Raw genomic sequence first — 20,689 nt, 5'->3', positions numbered from 1 at the left:
CACAGCTGTATAATAAACTACCCACAAAAAATAGTACTTCTATCAATTCATTCAAATCGAAGCTAAGTGAATATGTTAAACAAAATTACTTTTAAATTCATTTCTTATTACTTACTTTTAATTCATATTTCTTTGTTTACTTTTATTTTTTAAATTTATTGCATGTACGGCTATATTTTATTGTGATTATTTTAAGAACGACTACAATGTTATGTTATCTAGAGTATTATTCTCATGTAAGTGACATTTTTTGTCTTTTTTGAGAAATAAAGTCTTTAAACCTAATTCAACCTGCTATCTCGTCATGTGCCCGGTCCGGGTATATCATATTATATTCCCCTAAAACAAACGAATGTTGATTTTTCGAATATATACTAACTAAGGTTGTTTTAGGCCATTTTTCGCCCAAAACTACTGACTGAGATGTATATCTGATAAAATTTATGTTAACACATCGTTGTATACAGAAATATAATACAATAGACATAGTTAAATGAAAAGGAGGGTGACTGGTGACCTTACCTCGCTTTCGAGCGATCTCTTCCAGGTAAACACTGTAAGAAAAAATGTGATAAGGTTAGCAAGAAGTGCAAAAATACATAATACAAATAGTTAATTATAAATACATAAAAAGTAATGTTTGTACAGTAGAGACTTAAAGGAAGATAGAGAAGAAGATATATATATATATATAATTTCTTGTATATAAGGCGTGGGTTAACAAAATAAAACAATTAAAGGTCGTGAGTTCAGAACTTGGCGGTGTACTTCAAGTTTTACTATCGCAATTAAGACTTTCTCTTGTGGAGGAAAACATCTCAGGGAAACTGGCATGTCACATTAAAAATGTATACGGGTTATCCGTTATAAGTTCTCTTCTATTGTTCTAGAAGCCCGTGGAGATAAATTACTAAATAACTATTACGGACTAGCGGACCCGACAGACGTTGTCCTGTATGATATTTCAAGCGATTAGTATATTTAACTAAGTATGATAGTACCGACTGCAGCGCCATCTGCTGGGCTGATATGTGAATCTAAACCATCCAGGCCATCACCCAAACGGTAAAAAAAAAAACATTGAAATTGGTCCAGCCGTTCAGTGACCGTGAATTCAGTGACATAAACACGTTGAGCAGAATTATATATAGTATATACATAAAGATATTATATACCTACATATTAGCTCATACAGTTTCTTCTTGTCTTTGACACTCTCTAAAAGTTTTTTTATGTAGTGTGCTGATCTAATTATAAGTATAGTCTATTACATATTTTACTTTTTTTAAATAAATTTATTGATTATTATTTTATCAAAAAAGCACGCATCCTTTCAATGTTATGTCAAACGCCAAAAGGTTACATCAAAAAAGTTTGAATTGTATGGTGGTTAAAAGTATTCTTAAATTTTATATTTTTCTGCGAATTTTTTTTTTAATTTTCTCGTTCTCCTGACAGTAAGAAACACAACACAAAAATAATTAGCGAAATCGATCCAGCCTTTCACGCGTGATGCCGTGACCAAGGGAAATAGGGATTCATTTTTGCTTCGTAGTTCGAGCCCAGCGTGCCCAGAAAAATAATGGGTACAAGAAGGGGTAATAGTAAAATTTACTGGATATCTAAGCCCATAATTTCCCTTTACTTGACTGTATGTCCTATAATCGCTAGATGGGACAGAGGGCGTCCACAATGAGTCTCCATCACGTTCGATTTTGAGCCTCGCATTACACTTCGTTCCGACTCTTTCCGGTTCTTTTTGCCTCAAGTATATACGATGATAGGATTGCTTCGGACGGCCGCGCTTCCTTGCAGGTTCCAATCAAGCGGCTGCTTGGAGATATAATTAGAATCTCTTCAGAGTGTATGGCCTATCCATTTCCACTTCCGTCGCTTGATTATCGGGGTTTCTTGGCAGCGCTGCCACTTCTTTCACATCTTGAGATGGTAAGTTAAGGTAAGGTAAGTAAAAAGGCGTCTTGTAAAAGTAAAAAGTAATAAGAAATAGGTAAGGTAAGAAAGTATACTACTTAATATCAAGAACACAGGACAAAGATTTGTTTATATTAAGGGCAGAGTCACACTGAATAGTGGGAGAAAGACTTAGGCGATGGAAGGACCTCGGTAGGGCTCCCAAAGTTGTTCGTAAGGTATCTTCTTGGTCCAGTATATATGTTAACGTAAAATTGTAAATACCGTTAGATTGTAATCTATCTCGCGAGATTGTAAACTGTCGAAAAATTGTGAACTCAACGTACTGCTTACAATTTAACGTAAGAAGACTTGGAGCTGGTGCGAGATGTTGTCCGAAAACCCTTATTTCAATTATAAATTAATATTGAAATTGATTAACACTTACGCCGTTTACACACATCACCCCGACTATAAATTCGAATAAGCTAAACCCAACAAATCTTGAGTTTTACCAATTACCATGTAAATTTGGGAAGTTCGCGAAATAATTTAACGGGATGTAGATGTCGGATTCAAAACAATTTATATGTTAATTCGGATGGTATGGACTGTGCAGAGTTGCTGTTGATATATTCTATGAGTTATTTAGATCTTGGGGAGTTATTGATAACGATACTGAGATTTAGTACTGTGCGATTATCAACCTTAACCCGTTTGGCAAATGAACGTTCTATGCAATTAACATAAGCTCGTAGGAAACAGATGACGATCAAAATTGCTATGTCCGAACGCCCGCTGTCCAAGTGTCTAATACTCGCTTAGAACGAGAAAGTATCGCGAGGAAAATATCAATGACGTGTGAGACAAAGGTGACTGATTGAACTTAAGGGTGCGTACAGACTATGTAACGTATTATATAACTTGTGTTTTATAACACGTCCACATTATGTAACCTTGTTATTCAACATTATAACATAAAACAATACTGTACACATTAGAATAACAATGCTATATAACAATGTTATATAACCATTTTAAATAACAAAAGAAAAACAAAAAAACGTAGATGCTGGGTTCGTCCTAGCAAACATATCAATAACATGTTTTATAACATTCAGTGTCCACATTATCTGAAACATGTTGTATAGCAAAGTTGTATAACATGTTATGTTATATAGTCTGTACGCACCTTTAGAGTTTGCAATAATAATAATTTGATTTAATATCCCCCTTTTTGTAAGCAACTTCAATCGGCTGTAACGCGAAAACGCAGCGACGTAGGACCTTAATTGACTGGACCAAATTTATTCGTACTGACGTAAACTGTAATCTACCTCGATGAGAAACTTGCAAATCATATACCTAAATGCTCACCAGCTTCCTTACTATAAGAGTTTGCAATAAATTAGCGGCAAACACAGCTTTATGTTTAAAATATTTCATCCATATAGCACAATGCACACATATAATAAAAGAAATATTTACATTGACTGACTGTTCTCTATCGAGTGTAGGACGAGAATACACTCGATAGAGTGGCCTTTGAAAACTCCCCACAATTTTGATACCAAAGGTTTTTTGCAAAATATTTGCATTAAATAAACAAACTGCATCGACCAGCATGGGTATGCGGAAATAGGAGCACGCGAACACATTATATAAAAAACAAAAGAATTATACAATTGCAACAATTGCTACAAAATGGCCGATAGTTATCATAGTGTACATTTTGATACTGACGAACTGATGATACAGGATCGATTAACGTCGCAGTTGAACAAACTTTATTACCAAATGCGCTCATGAGAGTACTAGTCATGCAAACAGAACTTGCTACAAACATTTAATCTGATAGTACCTCATATCAATCTAAACTCGCTGAATCAGAATCGATTAACATGAAATTTCGAGTTGTAATCGATTTGGACTCGAATTCTTGGCAACCGGGAGCGATCTCAAACTTGGTGAGAGTTAAATACCGCCCCTGATTGTATCGTATTCAATCTTCAGGCAGTTTAGAGATAATTTTGAATCAACCATCGCTGAACAAGTTCGCAATTCGCTTATGGCTTGATTGTTATCAACTGGGCTTAAAGTAAGAATTTGTTTTATAAACGAAACATTTTATTGATAAATAATTGCATACAATTTTCGGTTCAAAGATACTTTAATTCTTAAAGAAATACATTCAGTTAGTGAAGAAATTAAGACTAGGTTAGCTATGTACATAGTGTTATGAAATTATTTGAAAATAAGTGCAGGTAGGTCGCATCGATGTTACTATGTGACTAATAGTAATAATTTCTTAGACGCTCACAGATATAAATAAATTCTAGAAGTGTGTTTTTATTTTTGTTACTTTATAGGTATGTTGTTAATTATATGTGCTTTTAAAAGATTTTTAGTTTCAAATTTCAGTAGTTTAGCGTATTATATATATCATTGCGTATTATCTACCGTAGGTTCACTCAACGATGGTGAAAGTCGCATCACATCTGCCCCTTTCTGATACTACTACACCCTCTCTGTTATTCAAGGAGCCAGGTGAGAAATGAGCAGCCCGCCCTACGGCATAAAGAGACTCCCAGAGTCGCTTTCGAATACTACCGCGGCAGGGATTGCATTTTTAATAATTCTAACAATACTTCTTGTAGTACCTCTCCATTACTGGAAGTTGGACGTCTTGAAGCGTGTCTTGTCCTGTGCCAGATGCAGCAACCCTTCTGCAGTCGCAATACCCATCCACTCGAACGTTCGCAAATTTTGACGTGACAACGTCTTATAAGTCGATGGAGCCGGCTGCACGCACGAAAAAACATGACTCATGCGGCGTTACCTCGCTCTGAGGCGTTCCGTTTAAAACTGACATAATTGTATTTATGCGTACAAATAAATGTAACTTGATCAATTCAATTGTGATTTCCATTTACCTCCTTCTCTATATCCATACAAAATACCTATCAAACAAATAAAATTTAATTTTTTGTTTGAAAAATGCAACCATCCCATCAATATTTTTTTATGACGTTGTCACGTTCAACTATCGTCAGTAAACCGACTTTACAGACAACCGATTTTTTTTTTCAATTGTTTCGCAATTACGATTATTAAATACTTGGTGAAAATTAAATACTCTACTAACAGATAAACTACTGTCACTAATTTGTTTCATTTAGTAGTGTGAAGAAACTGTAACTCGTACGAAGAATCTGAAAAAAGAACACATTGTTTCCATACCATATAACACCCATTATAACTAAGGTAACTATACTTTCAATAGAATATTTAGTTACTACATAATTCTTAATTGATATTGATTTATTAGATACCCGTTCAATTCACCCTAACTCAAATCTTCAAAGATCAATCATGGGATGAAGTTCATTTGTAATTTGTTTTTTCAAGAGTCAGTTTCAGTTGTCAGTCATCTGGAGGAGATGGAAGTTGCAGAGATCAAGTCATAAAGGAACTTCCTAACAGGACTCGAAGCTGATATAATTAATGATTTACTGATATTTTAATAACTTCTTGCAAAGTAAAAAAATCAACTATGTTGGGGCAGTCGCAACCGCCTTTAAAGATTTTATAGATTCCCGTCCGAATGTTTTTTTTAGTAAAGGGATCAATGAACTATCTAAGATGGCAAACGTGCATAGATAGTAATGGTACTTAGTACTTAAAAACATACTTATTTAATATATTCTATTAAAAAACCTACTTTTTGTTCCCCCCATACAAAATGTCAATTTCATATGTAAGGACCTACCACCATAACATACCACCAGTTTAAGCAAATAAAGTCCCTTTTTAGGAAAGGGGAGAGTTGACACTCCCCTGCTGCCTAACTGATCGCGTGCCTAATACGCTTCTATGTAGGGATCCTCTGTATTAAAAAAAAGTGCGTGCGTACAAAGTACACATGTCAGAAGTGAAACTTCTTTGGCAACCTATTTTTAAGTCTTGTTCATATTTATACAAATGTAAAACTTTAGACTTAGAGGGAGGGAAAAAGGAAGATATGTTAGGAATTTAATTGTCATTAAAATATTAAGTGTAATACAAATTATAATAATACATATTTAATAAATTCTTTTTACGAAATTTTAATTTAAAAAATAGAATTTCTATAAGGTAATTCGCCCTTCTCACTCTCTCTCAATCGGTCTCAATCGCTCTCTCCCTTTTCTTCGACAAAAACGCTGCACATCTTCGTGACGCTAATACCTATTATTATTATTGGGTTTCATCCGTAAAGAATTTACCCTCATTCGCCTAAAGAAGTTTCACTTCAAAAAATACTTTTATGTTTCTTGAAGAATCCACTCAACGGCATTCATGCGTGACCAATTGAAATACTATTTTATTACGTTTAATTAAATAATAAAACACTTACGCTCACAAAAGTTGCCAGTGACATTTCGTAATACGGACCGGCTTTAAAAACCAACCTCCTGTTTGTAGTCTCTGCCAGTAATGCGATGTTTCTTTGAAGAATTGTCGGTGCATAATACCAGTCGCTTTCAAATAAACTGTACGATACTAACTGACTCTGAAAATGTTCAACTCTTACGATGGTAAAGGAATTTCTTGTCTTTTTTTCCATTATAGGCAGGAAAACAGCCATAAAAGGCAGTTGCCCCAGCTCGCAGACTGAACAGACAGAATCAATATGTCCTGGGTTACGAGGTACATTTATTTTGGGGGATTTTTATGAGGTACAAGAAAGCCTTGGGGTATGCTCATTGTCTTTCTTTGTAGGTCTTGGTCGGCGTCTTGGTAGGCGTGGTCTTTTGAATGTTACCATGGTAACAATACGATTTATATTTAAGGTCCCAATAGAACGTATGGCAGTGGTAATAAGGTAACAAATATATAAAAATTACCTCGTGAGTTACTTCATTGCTGTACCAATAGAAAAGTAGTAACTGAATTAAACAGGCGACAATGTACAAATATGCAGACAAAAAAGCGCCTAAGTCGTCTTGTATCTAAAAAAACGTGTAAGTACAGCGTTAGAAGTTACCTTTTTGGCGTAACAAGACAAAATCTTTTCAAAAATTTTTTTTACGTTTGTAGAAAAACGACTTTTGTAACATGTTTTTTTTTTTGTTTTTTTTTTATGTGTATGTTTGTAAGGTAATAAAGCATAAATAAATAAATAAATAAATACTAACAATAGAAAAAACTAAAATGTTGACTATAGCTGCCTTCAGGGTGTCGGTTTTTTTGTTACAATGTTTTTCCCTAATGCGCCAAAAGAAGTATAACTTCAGATATATTAACATATATTATAATAACATTATAACAGCTACACATTATAAAAGAAAACACTTCGACAATATACAAGGCCAAAACAGATTACATTGATTATTTTTCCGACCCAAATATCGGCCAATAGAATTGCACCATTCGACGTCTCGTGGTACAACCTACATGGTATTATACGTCATGACGACTATAGTCGTAATATAAGTGATAAACAAAATATACGAAACATAAGTCAATTAATTGTTCTCTTTGGAGTAAAGGCTCTTGGGCCGTGGGGTTCAAGTGCACAGGCGCTAATTAAAGATTTAAGTTGCCGCCTGGTAGATAGTACTGGTGACCCCAGAGCTAGTGCTTTTCTCGCTCAACGAATAGGTATCGCAATACAGCGAGGAATTGCTGCCAGCGTTAAAGGTACACTGCTACATGGACCAAACTTTTTAAATTAGTTTCTATTTTCTTATGATTAATTTTTAATTATTTTTAGTCAATTAAGTACATTTATAGATAAAAACTTTAGAGGTGTCGAGGGACACCCGGATGGAACGAAATTCCTTTCGATTAATTTATATGTTAATTGGTATCATAACAGTATGATAGATTTTCTCGACACCAATCTTACGACGAAAAAAAAAAGCCAACATCACGAGGTGTTCCCAGGCGGTCACCCATCCAAGTACTGACCTCGCCCGACGTTGCTTAACTTCGGTGATCGGACAAGAACCGGTGTATTACAATAGCAAATAGCAAAAAAGTGTCGTGACAACTTTTTGTAAGATTTTTTTCCGTCTAGCCCCCTTTCACAACGCGCGATAAGGAACTTCGTTCCAAAAATAGAAAACTAATGTATAAAAAAACGACAACTAAATATTTTAAAGAAATAACTAAATTATTCCTACTGCTGAATATGTCAATTTCAATGTGTGTTTTCCCGCTTCTTGAAATATTTCCTCACCCTCTTCGGTAATGTGCGAAATGTGAACATAATAAATTGTATTATTTGAAACATTGGCGAATTACGCAAATAATTCGTAAATATAGTTATAGAATATTACCAAATATTACTCACCTCCGCTATTTGTATAATACACACTCCTAAATTCACAGAAATTACGATCAAATAAATAAACATCACTGTCGATATTAAGGAATTAAACAGTTTATGATACCTGAAAATATTATCAAATATTAAAATAACCGCTAATACTGAATTAATTTACTGGAAGTATATAGAACATGTGTATATATGTAACGCATTTCAGCACCGGTACTAACACGGACAGAAATATCTGTAGCGCGTGATAGAGAACCGCAACTTGAAGTTGGGATCTGCTATGGCCATTGGAAGCAACGTAACATATTATATTGAAATTTTTTTGGTAAACAGGTTGAATGCCGATCTTTTGGATAAAATCACAGTTCTCTGCATCATTATAGGAAATCGAACGGCCACGACTAACAGATCTAAACTGTAATATTTTTAACGTATCACCCCCACGTCAGTCGTTCCAAAACTGAGCGTTATATACGGCAGTTTTTGCCACCAGTATATGGAACCAGCGACCCACTTCTTGTCCCACAACTTGAAAAGAGCTTACCAATTCTTAAAAGGCCGGCACACCCTCTGGCATTAAGATTGTCCATGGGCGGTGTTGTATCACTTAACATCTCGTAAGCCTCCTGCCCACTTGTCTGTTTTATAAAAAAAACAACTTACTCTATAAGTTTCATGTAAAATCCGTGACAGTTAGCGATATTCTTAAAAGAAGTCCCATTATTTTTGGAACAAAAGATCTTCATGTTATAAATTCGAAATATCTTCAATTGTCCGGCAAAGAATATCATAATAGATACTACACACGTGTCCCATCCCACGACATAAGCACTTACAACATGTCCAAGAACAGTTTGAACGAACATTGAGCAGTAATAGCCTGGTGGAACACGATCAAACGGTGTGTACCCGTCGAATAGGTACAAATAGCTATCTGTACCATTTCCAACTTGATTTTTCCGATATGGTTCAGTGAAAATACTAAAGTTGGAAAAAAATGCGAGCGCCCAAAAAAAGAAAGTCACCCTACGGCTGCGGTGAATATAGTTTTTTATATGGATAGTGATGTCTTTTTGAAGCATTTGATGCCTTTCTATCTCCGATATAGATTCAATCAAACGAGACCAGTAAGCGTAGTTTTTCTGAAAGAAACATGCTTTAACAATGCCTATATGAAAAGGGATATACTGCAGTATGAGCTTTATCGAATCGAAATTGAGAAATAACATGCATTTAATGTATTGACTGAAGAAGAATGCTGTTGTCACACAAAACAGCAGTAACTTTAATCGGGCAACACGATCAAGGATTGGATGCCAAAGGCCAGTAAATTTCAAAAGGCGTAAATGCGGCCCAAGCAATGGGTATTTAGGATCTTCTAGTAATTTTAACATGATTAAATACGTCTCTATGGTATGAAAATTATGTAATCTATAACGCTTTAACAGATTATATAAGCTATTGGAATATTTAACACAAGCATGTAATTTTATCGCAATTAATAACATGCTGGAACACTGCTATTACATGTGGTTTGGGTACATAATTTATTAATCATACATTCTCATTTCAATAATTAGCTGCATAATAAGGACTGCTTTTGAAATAATTACAAACGTCATAAGTTTGTATCTACAAACTAGTTATGGGCCGCGATTTCGTATTCTATAATATTTTTTGCCCAATGATCCGTCCAGCCCTTCGATTCTGTAACTCACTTTTCGAACTCACACAGCGGTTTTCGCATCGGCGGTCGCTTTCAAATCAGTCGTGAAGCAGTCATTTTATGATTTGGCATTCTGAAAAGGTGGCAGCTTGTAGTTTATTGTTTATTAGAATGCCAAATCATAAAATGACTGCTTCACGACTGATTTCAGAGCAACCGCCGATGCGAAAACCGCTGTGTGAGTTCGAAAAGTGAGTTACAGAATCGCAGGGCTGGTCTTTGTTCCATTTGATAATAACTTTGTAAAATGGTTGTATGTTCAAATAGCCAGCTAAAACTCGTCATTCCGTTTAAACGTCAAAGTTTAATGATATTTAAATCAAGGTTCTGTGATATAATGTTAAGTAATTATCAATTTTACATTTAGGCATCGACATAAAAAATAAAAATAACCTATTAGTTTAAATAATGAATTGTCAAATACAATAGAAGATTTCAGCGTATGCACTTTCTGATTGATTTTTTGTTTAATTTCCATGGAACTAATTTAAATGCAAGGACAAAGTGTAGGTACTACGGAGATATTTCTATCTAAACGCAACCACTTATTTTTAATTTAATTATACTAATATCAGTACCTATATATAGCTTTTATGCAAAGGGCTCCAAATCTTGTCTCAACTAAGCACAATAGGGGCGCGAGGAAATTCCGGCTTTACTGAAGTTTTAGTGGAGTCCTCGCTGAATGCTAAGGGCCTTCGTTATGTCCAGATAAGATCAGCGGCGGAAATTAAGAGGAAATTGTATTTGTTTCTTATACAACGACGCCTTAAAATAAAATAGCTAGCTTAGTGATACCGCGTTTAAATCAATTTTAATTTTTATGGTGGAAATGTCAGAATCTGTCTCGAATTAAAATATATGTAAAATAAAGTACCTACATTTAAATTTACCTAAACTTAAATATAATAAAATCTTAGATAATACATCATGACAAATCATGTTTTTATCGTATTGTAATGACGCGTTTTTGTTATATACTTTATAGCGATACAGCGGCATCTATGGATGTATGTTAAAATATTTTTTTATTTATTATTACTAATATATTCATTTTATGGTATTTATATAACTTACAAATTGAGATATATAAACAACATCAATAATAAATAATTGAAGGATAATCTAATAATATCCAAATAGTGCCGTTGGTATTATTTTAACGTTCCAATCTAAGTTGTGTCTATGGCTGAATTTAGTCTCACGCTCATCGTCAGCGCTCATAGATCAGCGCGTAGTTCGTCAGCGCTGACGCTCAGCGTGGTTCGTTTTAGTATCGTACTGACCGCCTTACTGTACAGACGAAGACCAAAATGCGGAGTGTATTAATTATTGCTGCTTTGTACTACCTGTATCCACTTCGCGATTTGACATGACTGTACACGCTAACGATGTCCGCTCCGTTCGACACTACAACGCTCACTGAAAGCAGAGGCGCTCTAGCGATCGTCAGCGCTGACAGCTACGGGGCGCCGACGTGCGACACGTACGGCCACGCAGCCATCAGCGCTGACCACCGTGCGCGCAGTCGCGTGCGCGTGCGCGAAATGCAGTCGAACAATCGTATTGTTGTAGACGTTGTTGATGACAAAAAGGAAGAAACCAGACCTTTCTTTTATCAGGGAGTCCAGCAGCCTAACAAGAACTTCATGAAACGTGCTAACAAAGAGTTAAAGTTTGTCTTCGATGATGTTTGTGGTCAGGAAGCCTCAAATCAAGACGTATTTGAAACCACAACAAAAGAGATTATTTCATCTCTAATGGAGGGGTATAATTGTTCAGTTTTTGCATATGGAGCGACTGGGGCTGGAAAAACATTTACTATGATTGGAACTGTAGAGAATCCTGGTATCACTTATTTAACGATGGACCACTTGTTTCACGCAATTAATTCATTTGAGGATAGATATTTTGATATTGGAGTGTCATATATTGAGGTAAGAATGCTAGTAAGCTTTATTTTGTAATGCTCCTATATATTGAAACCTATTATGCCTTTTTAGGTTTATGGTAACGATGCGACAACGATGCACCCAAATTTGAGGTTGTGGGGGAGGGGGTGAGGAGGGGGGGGGGGTGTAGTAATCACCCCCCACAAATTTTGCGCGCAGGAAACAAAAAAAAATAAATTTTTTTTTCAAAATTCACGTAAAAACAAAAAAAAACGTAAAAAGTAACGGCTTTTTAACGGATATTTTGCACTCTATCACTGTTCACACAGGTTATTTAAAAAAACCAAGCATACTACTTGTAGACGGCTCAGGTTCAGTACCACATCCATGTCCACTATTTTCACTATGTAAAGCCAACGCACATTCACGTAAAAATAAAAAAACGTAAAAAGTAACGGCTTTTTAACGGATATTTTGCACTTGATCACTGTGAACACACACTGTTCTGGCAAAATTCACATTCGAAATGGCCGTTTGCGTTTATAAAATGAATAGGGATGTGAAAAATAATCTATTTTTTAAAAGTGAAAATCGATTTTAGTATTCGATTTTGAATCCGATTTTGTATTCGATTTCGAGTTTCAGTTGAACAGTTATTTAAAAAAAATATTAATAAATTAACCTAACCTAACCGATCTAGATAATAATTGGTTTTTTGGACAGCTCCGACGCTACGGGAAATGCAGCCCCTCCACCCTTGCGTACCAAAGCACAGGCATTTTATTCAAGCCTCCACAACCTCGGCTTTTGGTCGCCTTCGGTGACCAAATATTCATATACTAACCTAACCTAACCGATCTAAATAATAATTGGTTTTTTGGACAGCTCCGACGCTACGGGAAATGCAGCCCCTCCACCCTTGCGTACCAAAGCAGAGGCATTTTATTCAAGCCTCCGCAACCTCGACTTTTGGTCGCCTTCGGTGACCAAATATTCATATACTAACCTAACCTAACCTAACCGATCTAAATAATAATTGGTTTTTTGGACAGCTCCGACGCTACGGGAAATGCAGCCCCTCCACCCTTGCGTACCAAAGCACAGGCATTTTATTCAAGCCTCCGCAACCTCGGCTTTTGGTCGCCTTCGGTGACCAAATATTCATATACTAACCTAACCTAACCTAACCGATCTAAATAATAATTGGTTTTTTGGACAGCTCCGACGCTACGGGAAATGCAGCCCCTCCACCCTTGCGTACCAAAGCAGAGGCATTTTATTCAAGCCTCCGCAACCTCGACTTTTGGTCGCCTTCGGTGACCAAATATTCATATACTAACCTAACCTAACCTAACCGATCTAAATAATAATTGGTTTTTTGGACAGCTCCGACGCTACGGGAAATGCAGCCCCTCCACCCTTGCGTACCAAAGCACAGGCATTTTATTCAAGCCTCCGCAACCTCGGCTTTTGGTCGCCTTCGGTGACCAAATATTCATATACTAACCTAACCTAACCTAACCGATCTAAATAATAATTGGTTTTTTGGACAGCTCCGACGCTACGGGAAATGCAGCCCCTCCACCCTTGCGTACCAAAGCAGAGGCATTTTATTCAAGCCTCCGCAACCTCGACTTTTGGTCGCCTTCGGTGACCAAATATTCATATACTAACCTAACCTAACCTAACCGATCTAAATAATAATTGGTTTTTTGGACAGCTCCGACGCTACGGGAAATGCAGCCCCTCCACCCTTGCGTACCAAAGCACAGGCATTTTATTCAAGCCTCCGCAACCTCGGCTTTTGGTCGCCTTCGGTGACCAAATATTCATATACTAACCTATCCTAACCTAACCGATCGAAATAATAATTGGTTTTTTGGACAGCTCCGGCGCTACGGGAAATGCAGCCCCTCCACCCTTGCGTACCAAAGCACAGGAATTTTATTCAAGCCTCCGCAACCTCGGCTTTTGGTCGCCTTCGGTGACCAAATATTCATAAACTTTTTTTTTTTTTTTTTTTTTTTTTTTATACGAGGTGAAAATGCGCTTACGCAGGCCCGCATCAAGGATGTCGAGCTTGACGCGGGGACTGTGGGGCTGGGTCTACACTCAAAACCCTCTGCTATTCAGAGGGGTAGCGAGACCCCACCCACTAAAAACACCTCAGCCCTTCACATGCCCTTAATATGGGCCCTCGGGGTTCGCTAGGCATTCTACCCAAGGGACCAGGGCTTATATCCGACATAGAGGGCTCATTCAAGACCTGCGGTTCCGGGCCACTCGAGGTCGAGCCCCCAGCCTTGAACTACCGGTCAGTCTACGGTCATCCCCAGACCTCTCCCTCAATCGCTCAGCTGCCTCCTTCTGCAGCATTACATGCTCACAGAAGGTGACTATTGCACTCCAGGCCTCCTCACTTCCTAGCATAGCTAAAATAATACCCGGTAAAGAGAGGTCCGACCCTATGACCGATACCAGGTCATGACGCTCCCTTGTCCAGGTGACACACTCAGCCACAGTATGCTCCGCCGTGTCATTTGGAGCGCCGCAATGGTGGCACAACGGATGCATCTCCCTTCTAGGCACCTTATGCAGATACCGCCCAAAGCATCCATGGCCAGACAGTACCTGCGAAAGCCGAAACGTCACAGCACCCCAACGCCTATTCACCCAGTCTTATAAGACTGGGCGAATTGCCCCTATTGTCAATGCACCAGCGCGGGGCGCTGCTAGATCGTCAAACCACCTTTCGAAAAGAATTTCTCTGGCATGACGCCTCATATGCCCCGCAATTTCCCCCCACGTGACGTTTCCGTTAACTATTACCTCGGCCTTCGCACGGTATAAGGCAGCGATAAGTTCCACCTCCCGCTCCCAAGGAGGAGTACCAGCTAACACACAGGCCGCCTCGAACGATACGGTACGGTAGCAGCGAGCTGCCCGAACCGCAATCACTCGTTGCGGCCTCCGTATAAGCATACGGTTCGTCCGCCTGATCAGCGCGTCGTCCCAAATGGGGGCCCCGTACAGGGCCATACTGCGAATGATTCCGCAGTACAGCCGGCGCACGCTCTGGCATGGGCCTCCAAGATTAGGCAAGAGCTTGCCAAGTGCTCCTGCCGCCCTCACAAGTCTCCCCTCGAGAGATTTAAAATGGGGCTCGAAATTCCAGCGACCATCTAGAACAAGACCAAGATACTTCATGGAGGAGGCCACTGAAATCCTAACGCCTTCAACCTTCAATGCCGCCCCCGAAGGAGGACCCATCCTCGGGCCATGAAATAGCAGGGCTTCCGTTTTGTCAAGGGACACCCTGAGACCCAGGGCCTGGATCCGCCCAACAACCAGCCTAGTACCGGCCATCGCAAGCTGAGCCACCTCCCCAAATGACCCTCCGCTCGCCACGACTAGAGTGTCATCTGCATAGCAGAAAAGGCGCATCCCAGAAAGCAGTGCACCTCGGAGCACCCAATCATAGCTAATATTCCACAGAAACGGTCCCAGAACTGATCCCTGTGGAACCCCGCACAACACCGGATGGCGAACGATTTCACCCTGTCCGTTCACAATTGCCACCTGTCGTCCTTCCAAATAGCTCCCTACTATTCGGCGCAAGTACAGGGGAACCCCGAAAAATTCAAGGGCCTCCCTGATCACGCCAAATGGAAGGCTATTAAAGGCATTAGCAATGTCAAGAGACACTGCCAACGCCCTCCCGCCCCGCTCGACTACTCTCTTGGTGTACTGTTTTAGGTCCATGAGAGCATCGATCGTAGAGCGTCCAGCCCGGAAGCCATATTGGGCCTCGTCCAGGTCCGGCCCCACGATCGAGAGGTGACGGCCCAAACGAGAGGCAATAATCCACTCCAACGCCTTACCAGCTTCGTCTAAGAGAATTATGGGCCGGTAAGCTCCAGGGCTGTTCGGCGCACGACCTTCTTTTCGGATGAGACACAATTGGCCTTCCTTCCATGCCGTCGGGAACCGTCCACTACGTAAACATAAGTCAAACAGACCGCGAATGGTTTCCCCCATGTGAGGAAAAGTTACCGCCAGGACCCTAGCATGCAAGCCATCTGGGCCTGGTGCCTTCTTTCTGCTCTTCAGGCGACAAAGTATGGACTCTATTTCGGAGTCAGTCACCTCAGGAGCTTGCTCACTATCGACGTCCCCATCCACCACCGAGGTCACCATTCTCGGAGGGACGATGTTCGGAGGCAGAGGGAAAAGCCCCGAAATCACCCTATCAAGCAAGGCGGGCTCAAGAGTCTCCGTTAGGGGAGCCCCTGCGCCCTTTAGCCTTTTCCGAGCTGCTTGGTAAGGGCGCCCCCATGGATCACTGTCTAACTCCTTTAAGAACTTTTTATGTGCCTCGTTCTTGGCGTCTAAGATAGCCACTTGAAGAACCTTCTTGTGTCTACGGTAGACCAACCGCAACCCCTCTCTGACCTGCGGATCATCACTTCTTCGTCGGCAGCTTCTAAGATAGGCCCTCCTAGCACCACTACATACCCTGCGAAACTCTTCGATTTCCCGCGTCCACCAGTAGATTGCCTGTCGCTGAGGTGGCGGTCTCCACTTAGGCATGGAGGCGTTGCACACGTCAGTCATGTTCCGTTGGAATCTGCGGACGCCCTCCTCCACACATTCAACCGGGGTCGAATCCGCACACCATGCTTTAACAATGGCAACCTCTTCCGCACGCTCCCGGTTGAGTCGACCAACGGTCCAGCGCGGAAAAGTCCGACGACTGGTCCGTGACCTCAGAGGTGGCCCTACAGAAGCATTAACGACAAACCTAATGTAGCGGTGATCTGAAAACGTCTCCAAATCCCTGATTACCTCCCATCCAGACAACCTCCATGTGAAGTTTGAGGAGGCAAGCGTGACATCTACCCGTGACACTCCCTGTGGTCGTACACATGTAGGCTCCGTCCCCCTATTAATAAAAAGAAGCCCTAACTCTGCCGCCCACTCCTCCAGAAGCGGCCCCCTGGGATTTACATAAGTGTCACCCCAGGCGGTCGACCTAGCATTTAAGTCCCCCATCAGAATAACTGGCCTGGGCAAGGCCCGCTGGATCGCAAGACCTAAGTCTCCAATAAAGCTTTCGAAATCCCGAAGCGGCTTGTTAGGGGAGAAATAAGTGCCCACCACCGTACAAGGCCCCCAATCAACCATGACATACCCAGGCCCCCTTTCTCTAAGGGTAATAGCCATATCCATCAGACTGACAATAACAGCCACCAGCCCCAAAGTGTCTCCCTTCCAGTGGCTCCGCTGGGCCACGTAGTATGGTTCAGAAACAACCGCAACTTTCACTCCCAACTCCACCATGGACTGCAAGAACAAGTCTTGCGCAGCAGCGCAATGGTTGAGGTTCCCTTGTAGGAAGCTGGTGCAACTTTGATCCATATTAATCAGACATTGCACCAGACTCCCCAGGGAGGAACACCTCTGGCGACGGATGCGCCGCAGCCACAGTAAAACCCCCTTTGCTAACCGGTGGAGGCTTGCAAGCACGTCTACCCATCTTATGCCCCGCAGGTATTCCAGCCGAAGCACAGACCACGCAGTGTGACTGCAAACCACACTCACTAGCCTTATGCCCAACCTTCCCGCACCTATAACAGGCCATTCCTAGGTCCACCTCTGATGTACACACTTCTCTTGTATGCCCCAGTCGCATACATTTAAAACATCTTAGAGGTCGGTCTTCCCGTATTTCTACTCTGGCCGAGCTCCACCCAATAAGAAGCCTCCCTTCGGCTACCTTCTTGGCAGCAGAGATCGGACATAAGATAAAAATGTCCCCCATACCATTGCCACGTCTAAGAATTTGCCCAGGCTTAATTTGGTGAGCAGAGCAACCACCCTTAGCTGCCACGGCTGTCACCACCTCCTCAACGGTTACGCTGTCGTCAAAGTCTCGAATGTAAAGATCCGCACATTTGACGGGTCTGTCCACCCGAGCCACGTCCGCCAGCACCTCCCGAAGGCACTCCGCAAGGCGGTCGGCCTTTTCCCCCCTCTGGGAACCAGGAATCTCTAACATCCGCGCCCCTGTAGCAGTTGTACGCACGCTCACCCTTTCAATGCCCAAACCTGATAAGCTGATGTCCTGCTTGGCTTTGGACAAAAGGGCGGCGTACGAGTGGCCCCTCTCTGCCGCCTCCTTCCGCAACGTTAAAACAACTGCGGCAGTGGAAGGCTCCACGAGCACCGGCGCAGTACTGCGTTCAACCTGCCCATACTTTGCACCGCCAAGACCCCGTTGCCTCAGACCAGGTTGTGCTTGGGATTGTCCTCCAACTGGCAGCTTCAAAGGATCAGGGGGCACGGCCACCACCAGGGGCGTTGCAGAGGACGCCACACCAGATGTCCCACAAGAGGGTTTAGATGCGGACCCCGCCTTTGATTTTTTTCCCTTTCCCTTTTTCCCCGTCACCGTCGACCAATTTTCAGTCACCCCTTCCATAGCAACATTACCCACCTCATTTGTCCCCCTCCGCGCAGCAGACCCCTCGACTCCGCCAATGTGACCTACATCCGCCACCTGCGAAGCCGCCAGTGGAGGACGAATGGTCGGCTTCGGGAGGAGGCGATCTCCAATTCCATCTAGCTTAGCATCCATCATGCCTCCCACTGCCCGCATGATGTCGGCCAACAAATCCCCTTTTATTTCGGTTACGAACCCCGCCATAATTTCGCGGATTCCGTTCACCGATAAACCCGCTAATTCTTCATATACTAACCTAACCTAACCTAACCGATCTAAATAATAATTGGTTTTTTGGACAGCTCCGACGCTACGGGAAATGCAGCCCCTCCACCCTTGCGTACCAAAGCACAGGCATTTTATTCAAGCCTCTGCAACCTCGGCTTTTGGTCGCCTTCGGTGACCAAATATTCATATACTAACCTAACCTAACCTAACCGATCTAAATAATAATTGGTTTTTTGGACAGCTCCGGCGCTACGGGAAATGCAGCCCCTCCACCCTTGCGTACCAAAGCACAGGCATTTTATTCAAGCCTCCGCAACCTCGGCTTTTGGTCGCCTTCGGTGACCAAATATTCATATACTAACCTAACCTAACCTAACCAATTTAAATAATAATTGGTTTTTTGGACAGCTCCGACGCTACGGGAAATGCAGCCCCTCCACCCTTGCGTACCAAAGCAGAGGCATTTTATTCAAGCCTCCGCAACCTCGACTTTTGGTCGCCTTCGGTGACCAAATATTCATATACTAACCTAACCTAACCTAACCGATCTAAATAATAATTGGTTTTTTGGACAGCTCCGACGCTACGGGAAATGCAGCCCCTCCACCCTTGCGTACCAAAGCACAGGCATTTTATTCAAGCCTCCGCAACCTCGGCTTTTGGTCGCCTTCGGTGGCCAAATATTCATATACTAACCTAACCTAACCTAACCGATCTAAATAATAATTGGTTTTTTGGACAGCTCCGGCGCTACGGGAAATGCAGCCCCTCCACCCTTGCGTACCAAAGCACAGGCATTTTATTCAAGCCTCCGCAACCTCGGCTTTTGGTCGCCTTCGGTGACCAAATATTCATATACTAACCTAACCTAACCGATCTAAATAATAATTGGTTTTTTGGACAGTTCCGGCGCTACGGGAAATGCCGCCCCTCCACCCTTGCGAACCAAAGCACAGGCATTTTATTCAAGCCTCCGCAACCTCGGCTTTTGGTCGCCTTCGGTGACCAAATATTCATATCCTAACCTAACCTAACCTAACCGATCTAAATAATAATTGGTTTTTTGGACAGCTCCGGCGCTACGGGAAATGCAGCCCCTCCACCCTTGCGTACCAAAGCACAGGCATTTTATTCAAGCCTCCGCAACCTCGGCTTTTGGTCGCCTTCGGTGACCAAATATTCATATACTAACCTAACCTAACCTAACCGATCTAAATAATAATTGGTTTTTTGGACAGTTCCGGCGCTACGGGAAATGCCGCCCCTCCACCCTTGCGTACCAAAGCACAGGCATTTTATTCAAGCCTCCGCAACCTCGGCTTTTGGTCGCCTTCGGCGACCAAATATTCATATCCTAACCTAACCTAACCTAACCGATCTAAATAATAATTGGTTTTTTGGACAGCTCCGGCGCTACGGGAAATGCAGCCCCTCCACCCTTGCGTACCAAAGCACAGGCATTTTATTCAAGCCTCCGCAACCCCGGCTTTTGGTCGCCTTCGGTGACCAAATATTCATATACTAACCTAACCTAACCTAACCGATCTAAATAATAATTGGTTTTTTGGACAGCTCCGACGCTACGGGAAATGCAGCCCCTCCACCCTTGCGAACCGAAGCACAGGCATTTTATTCAAGCCTCCGCAACCTCGGCTTTTGATCGCCTTCGGTGACCAAATATTCATATCCTAACCTAACCTAACCTAACCGATCTAAATAATAATTGGTTTTTTGGACAGCTCCGGCGCTACGGGAAATGCAGCCCCTCCACCCTTGCGTACCAAAGCACAGGCATTTTATTCAAGCCTCCGCAACCTCGGCTTTTGGTCGCCTTCGGTGACCAAATATTCATATACTAACCTAACCTAACCTAACCGATCTAAATAATAATTGGTTTTTTGGACAGCTCCGGCGCTACGGGAAATGCAGCCCCTCCACTCTTGCGTACCAAAGCACAGGCATTTTATTCAAGCCTCCGCAACCTCGGCTTTTGGTCGCCTTCGGTGATCAAATATTCATGTACTAACCTAACCTAACCTAACCGATCTAAATAATAATTGGTTTTTTGGACAGCTCCGGCGCTACGGGAAATGCAGCCCCTCCACCCT

General features: G+C 41.6%; 1 protein-coding gene across 1 annotated transcript; it reads right to left on the bottom strand.

Annotated features, from left to right (window-relative positions):
• Positions 1 to 5,072: 5,072 nt before the first annotated feature.
• LOC125056746 lies at positions 5,073 to 9,627 on the bottom strand. Its single transcript, XM_047660023.1, has 5 exons — positions 8,897 to 9,627; positions 8,249 to 8,348; positions 6,798 to 6,902; positions 6,308 to 6,463; positions 5,073 to 5,123 (listed from the first exon to the last, which is right to left on the bottom strand). The coding sequence occupies exons 1-5, from the start codon at positions 9,625 to 9,627 to the stop codon at positions 5,073 to 5,075; spliced, it is 1,143 nt and encodes a 380-aa protein (XP_047515979.1).
• Between the last annotated feature and the right edge of the window lie 11,062 nt (positions 9,628 to 20,689).

The sequence above is a fragment of the Pieris napi genome, chromosome 15 (assembly GCF_905475465.1).
Source record: "Pieris napi chromosome 15, ilPieNapi1.2, whole genome shotgun sequence".
Taxonomy (NCBI): Eukaryota; Metazoa; Arthropoda; class Insecta; order Lepidoptera; family Pieridae; genus Pieris; species Pieris napi.
This window is presented reverse-complemented; position numbering and strand designations above follow the sequence as displayed.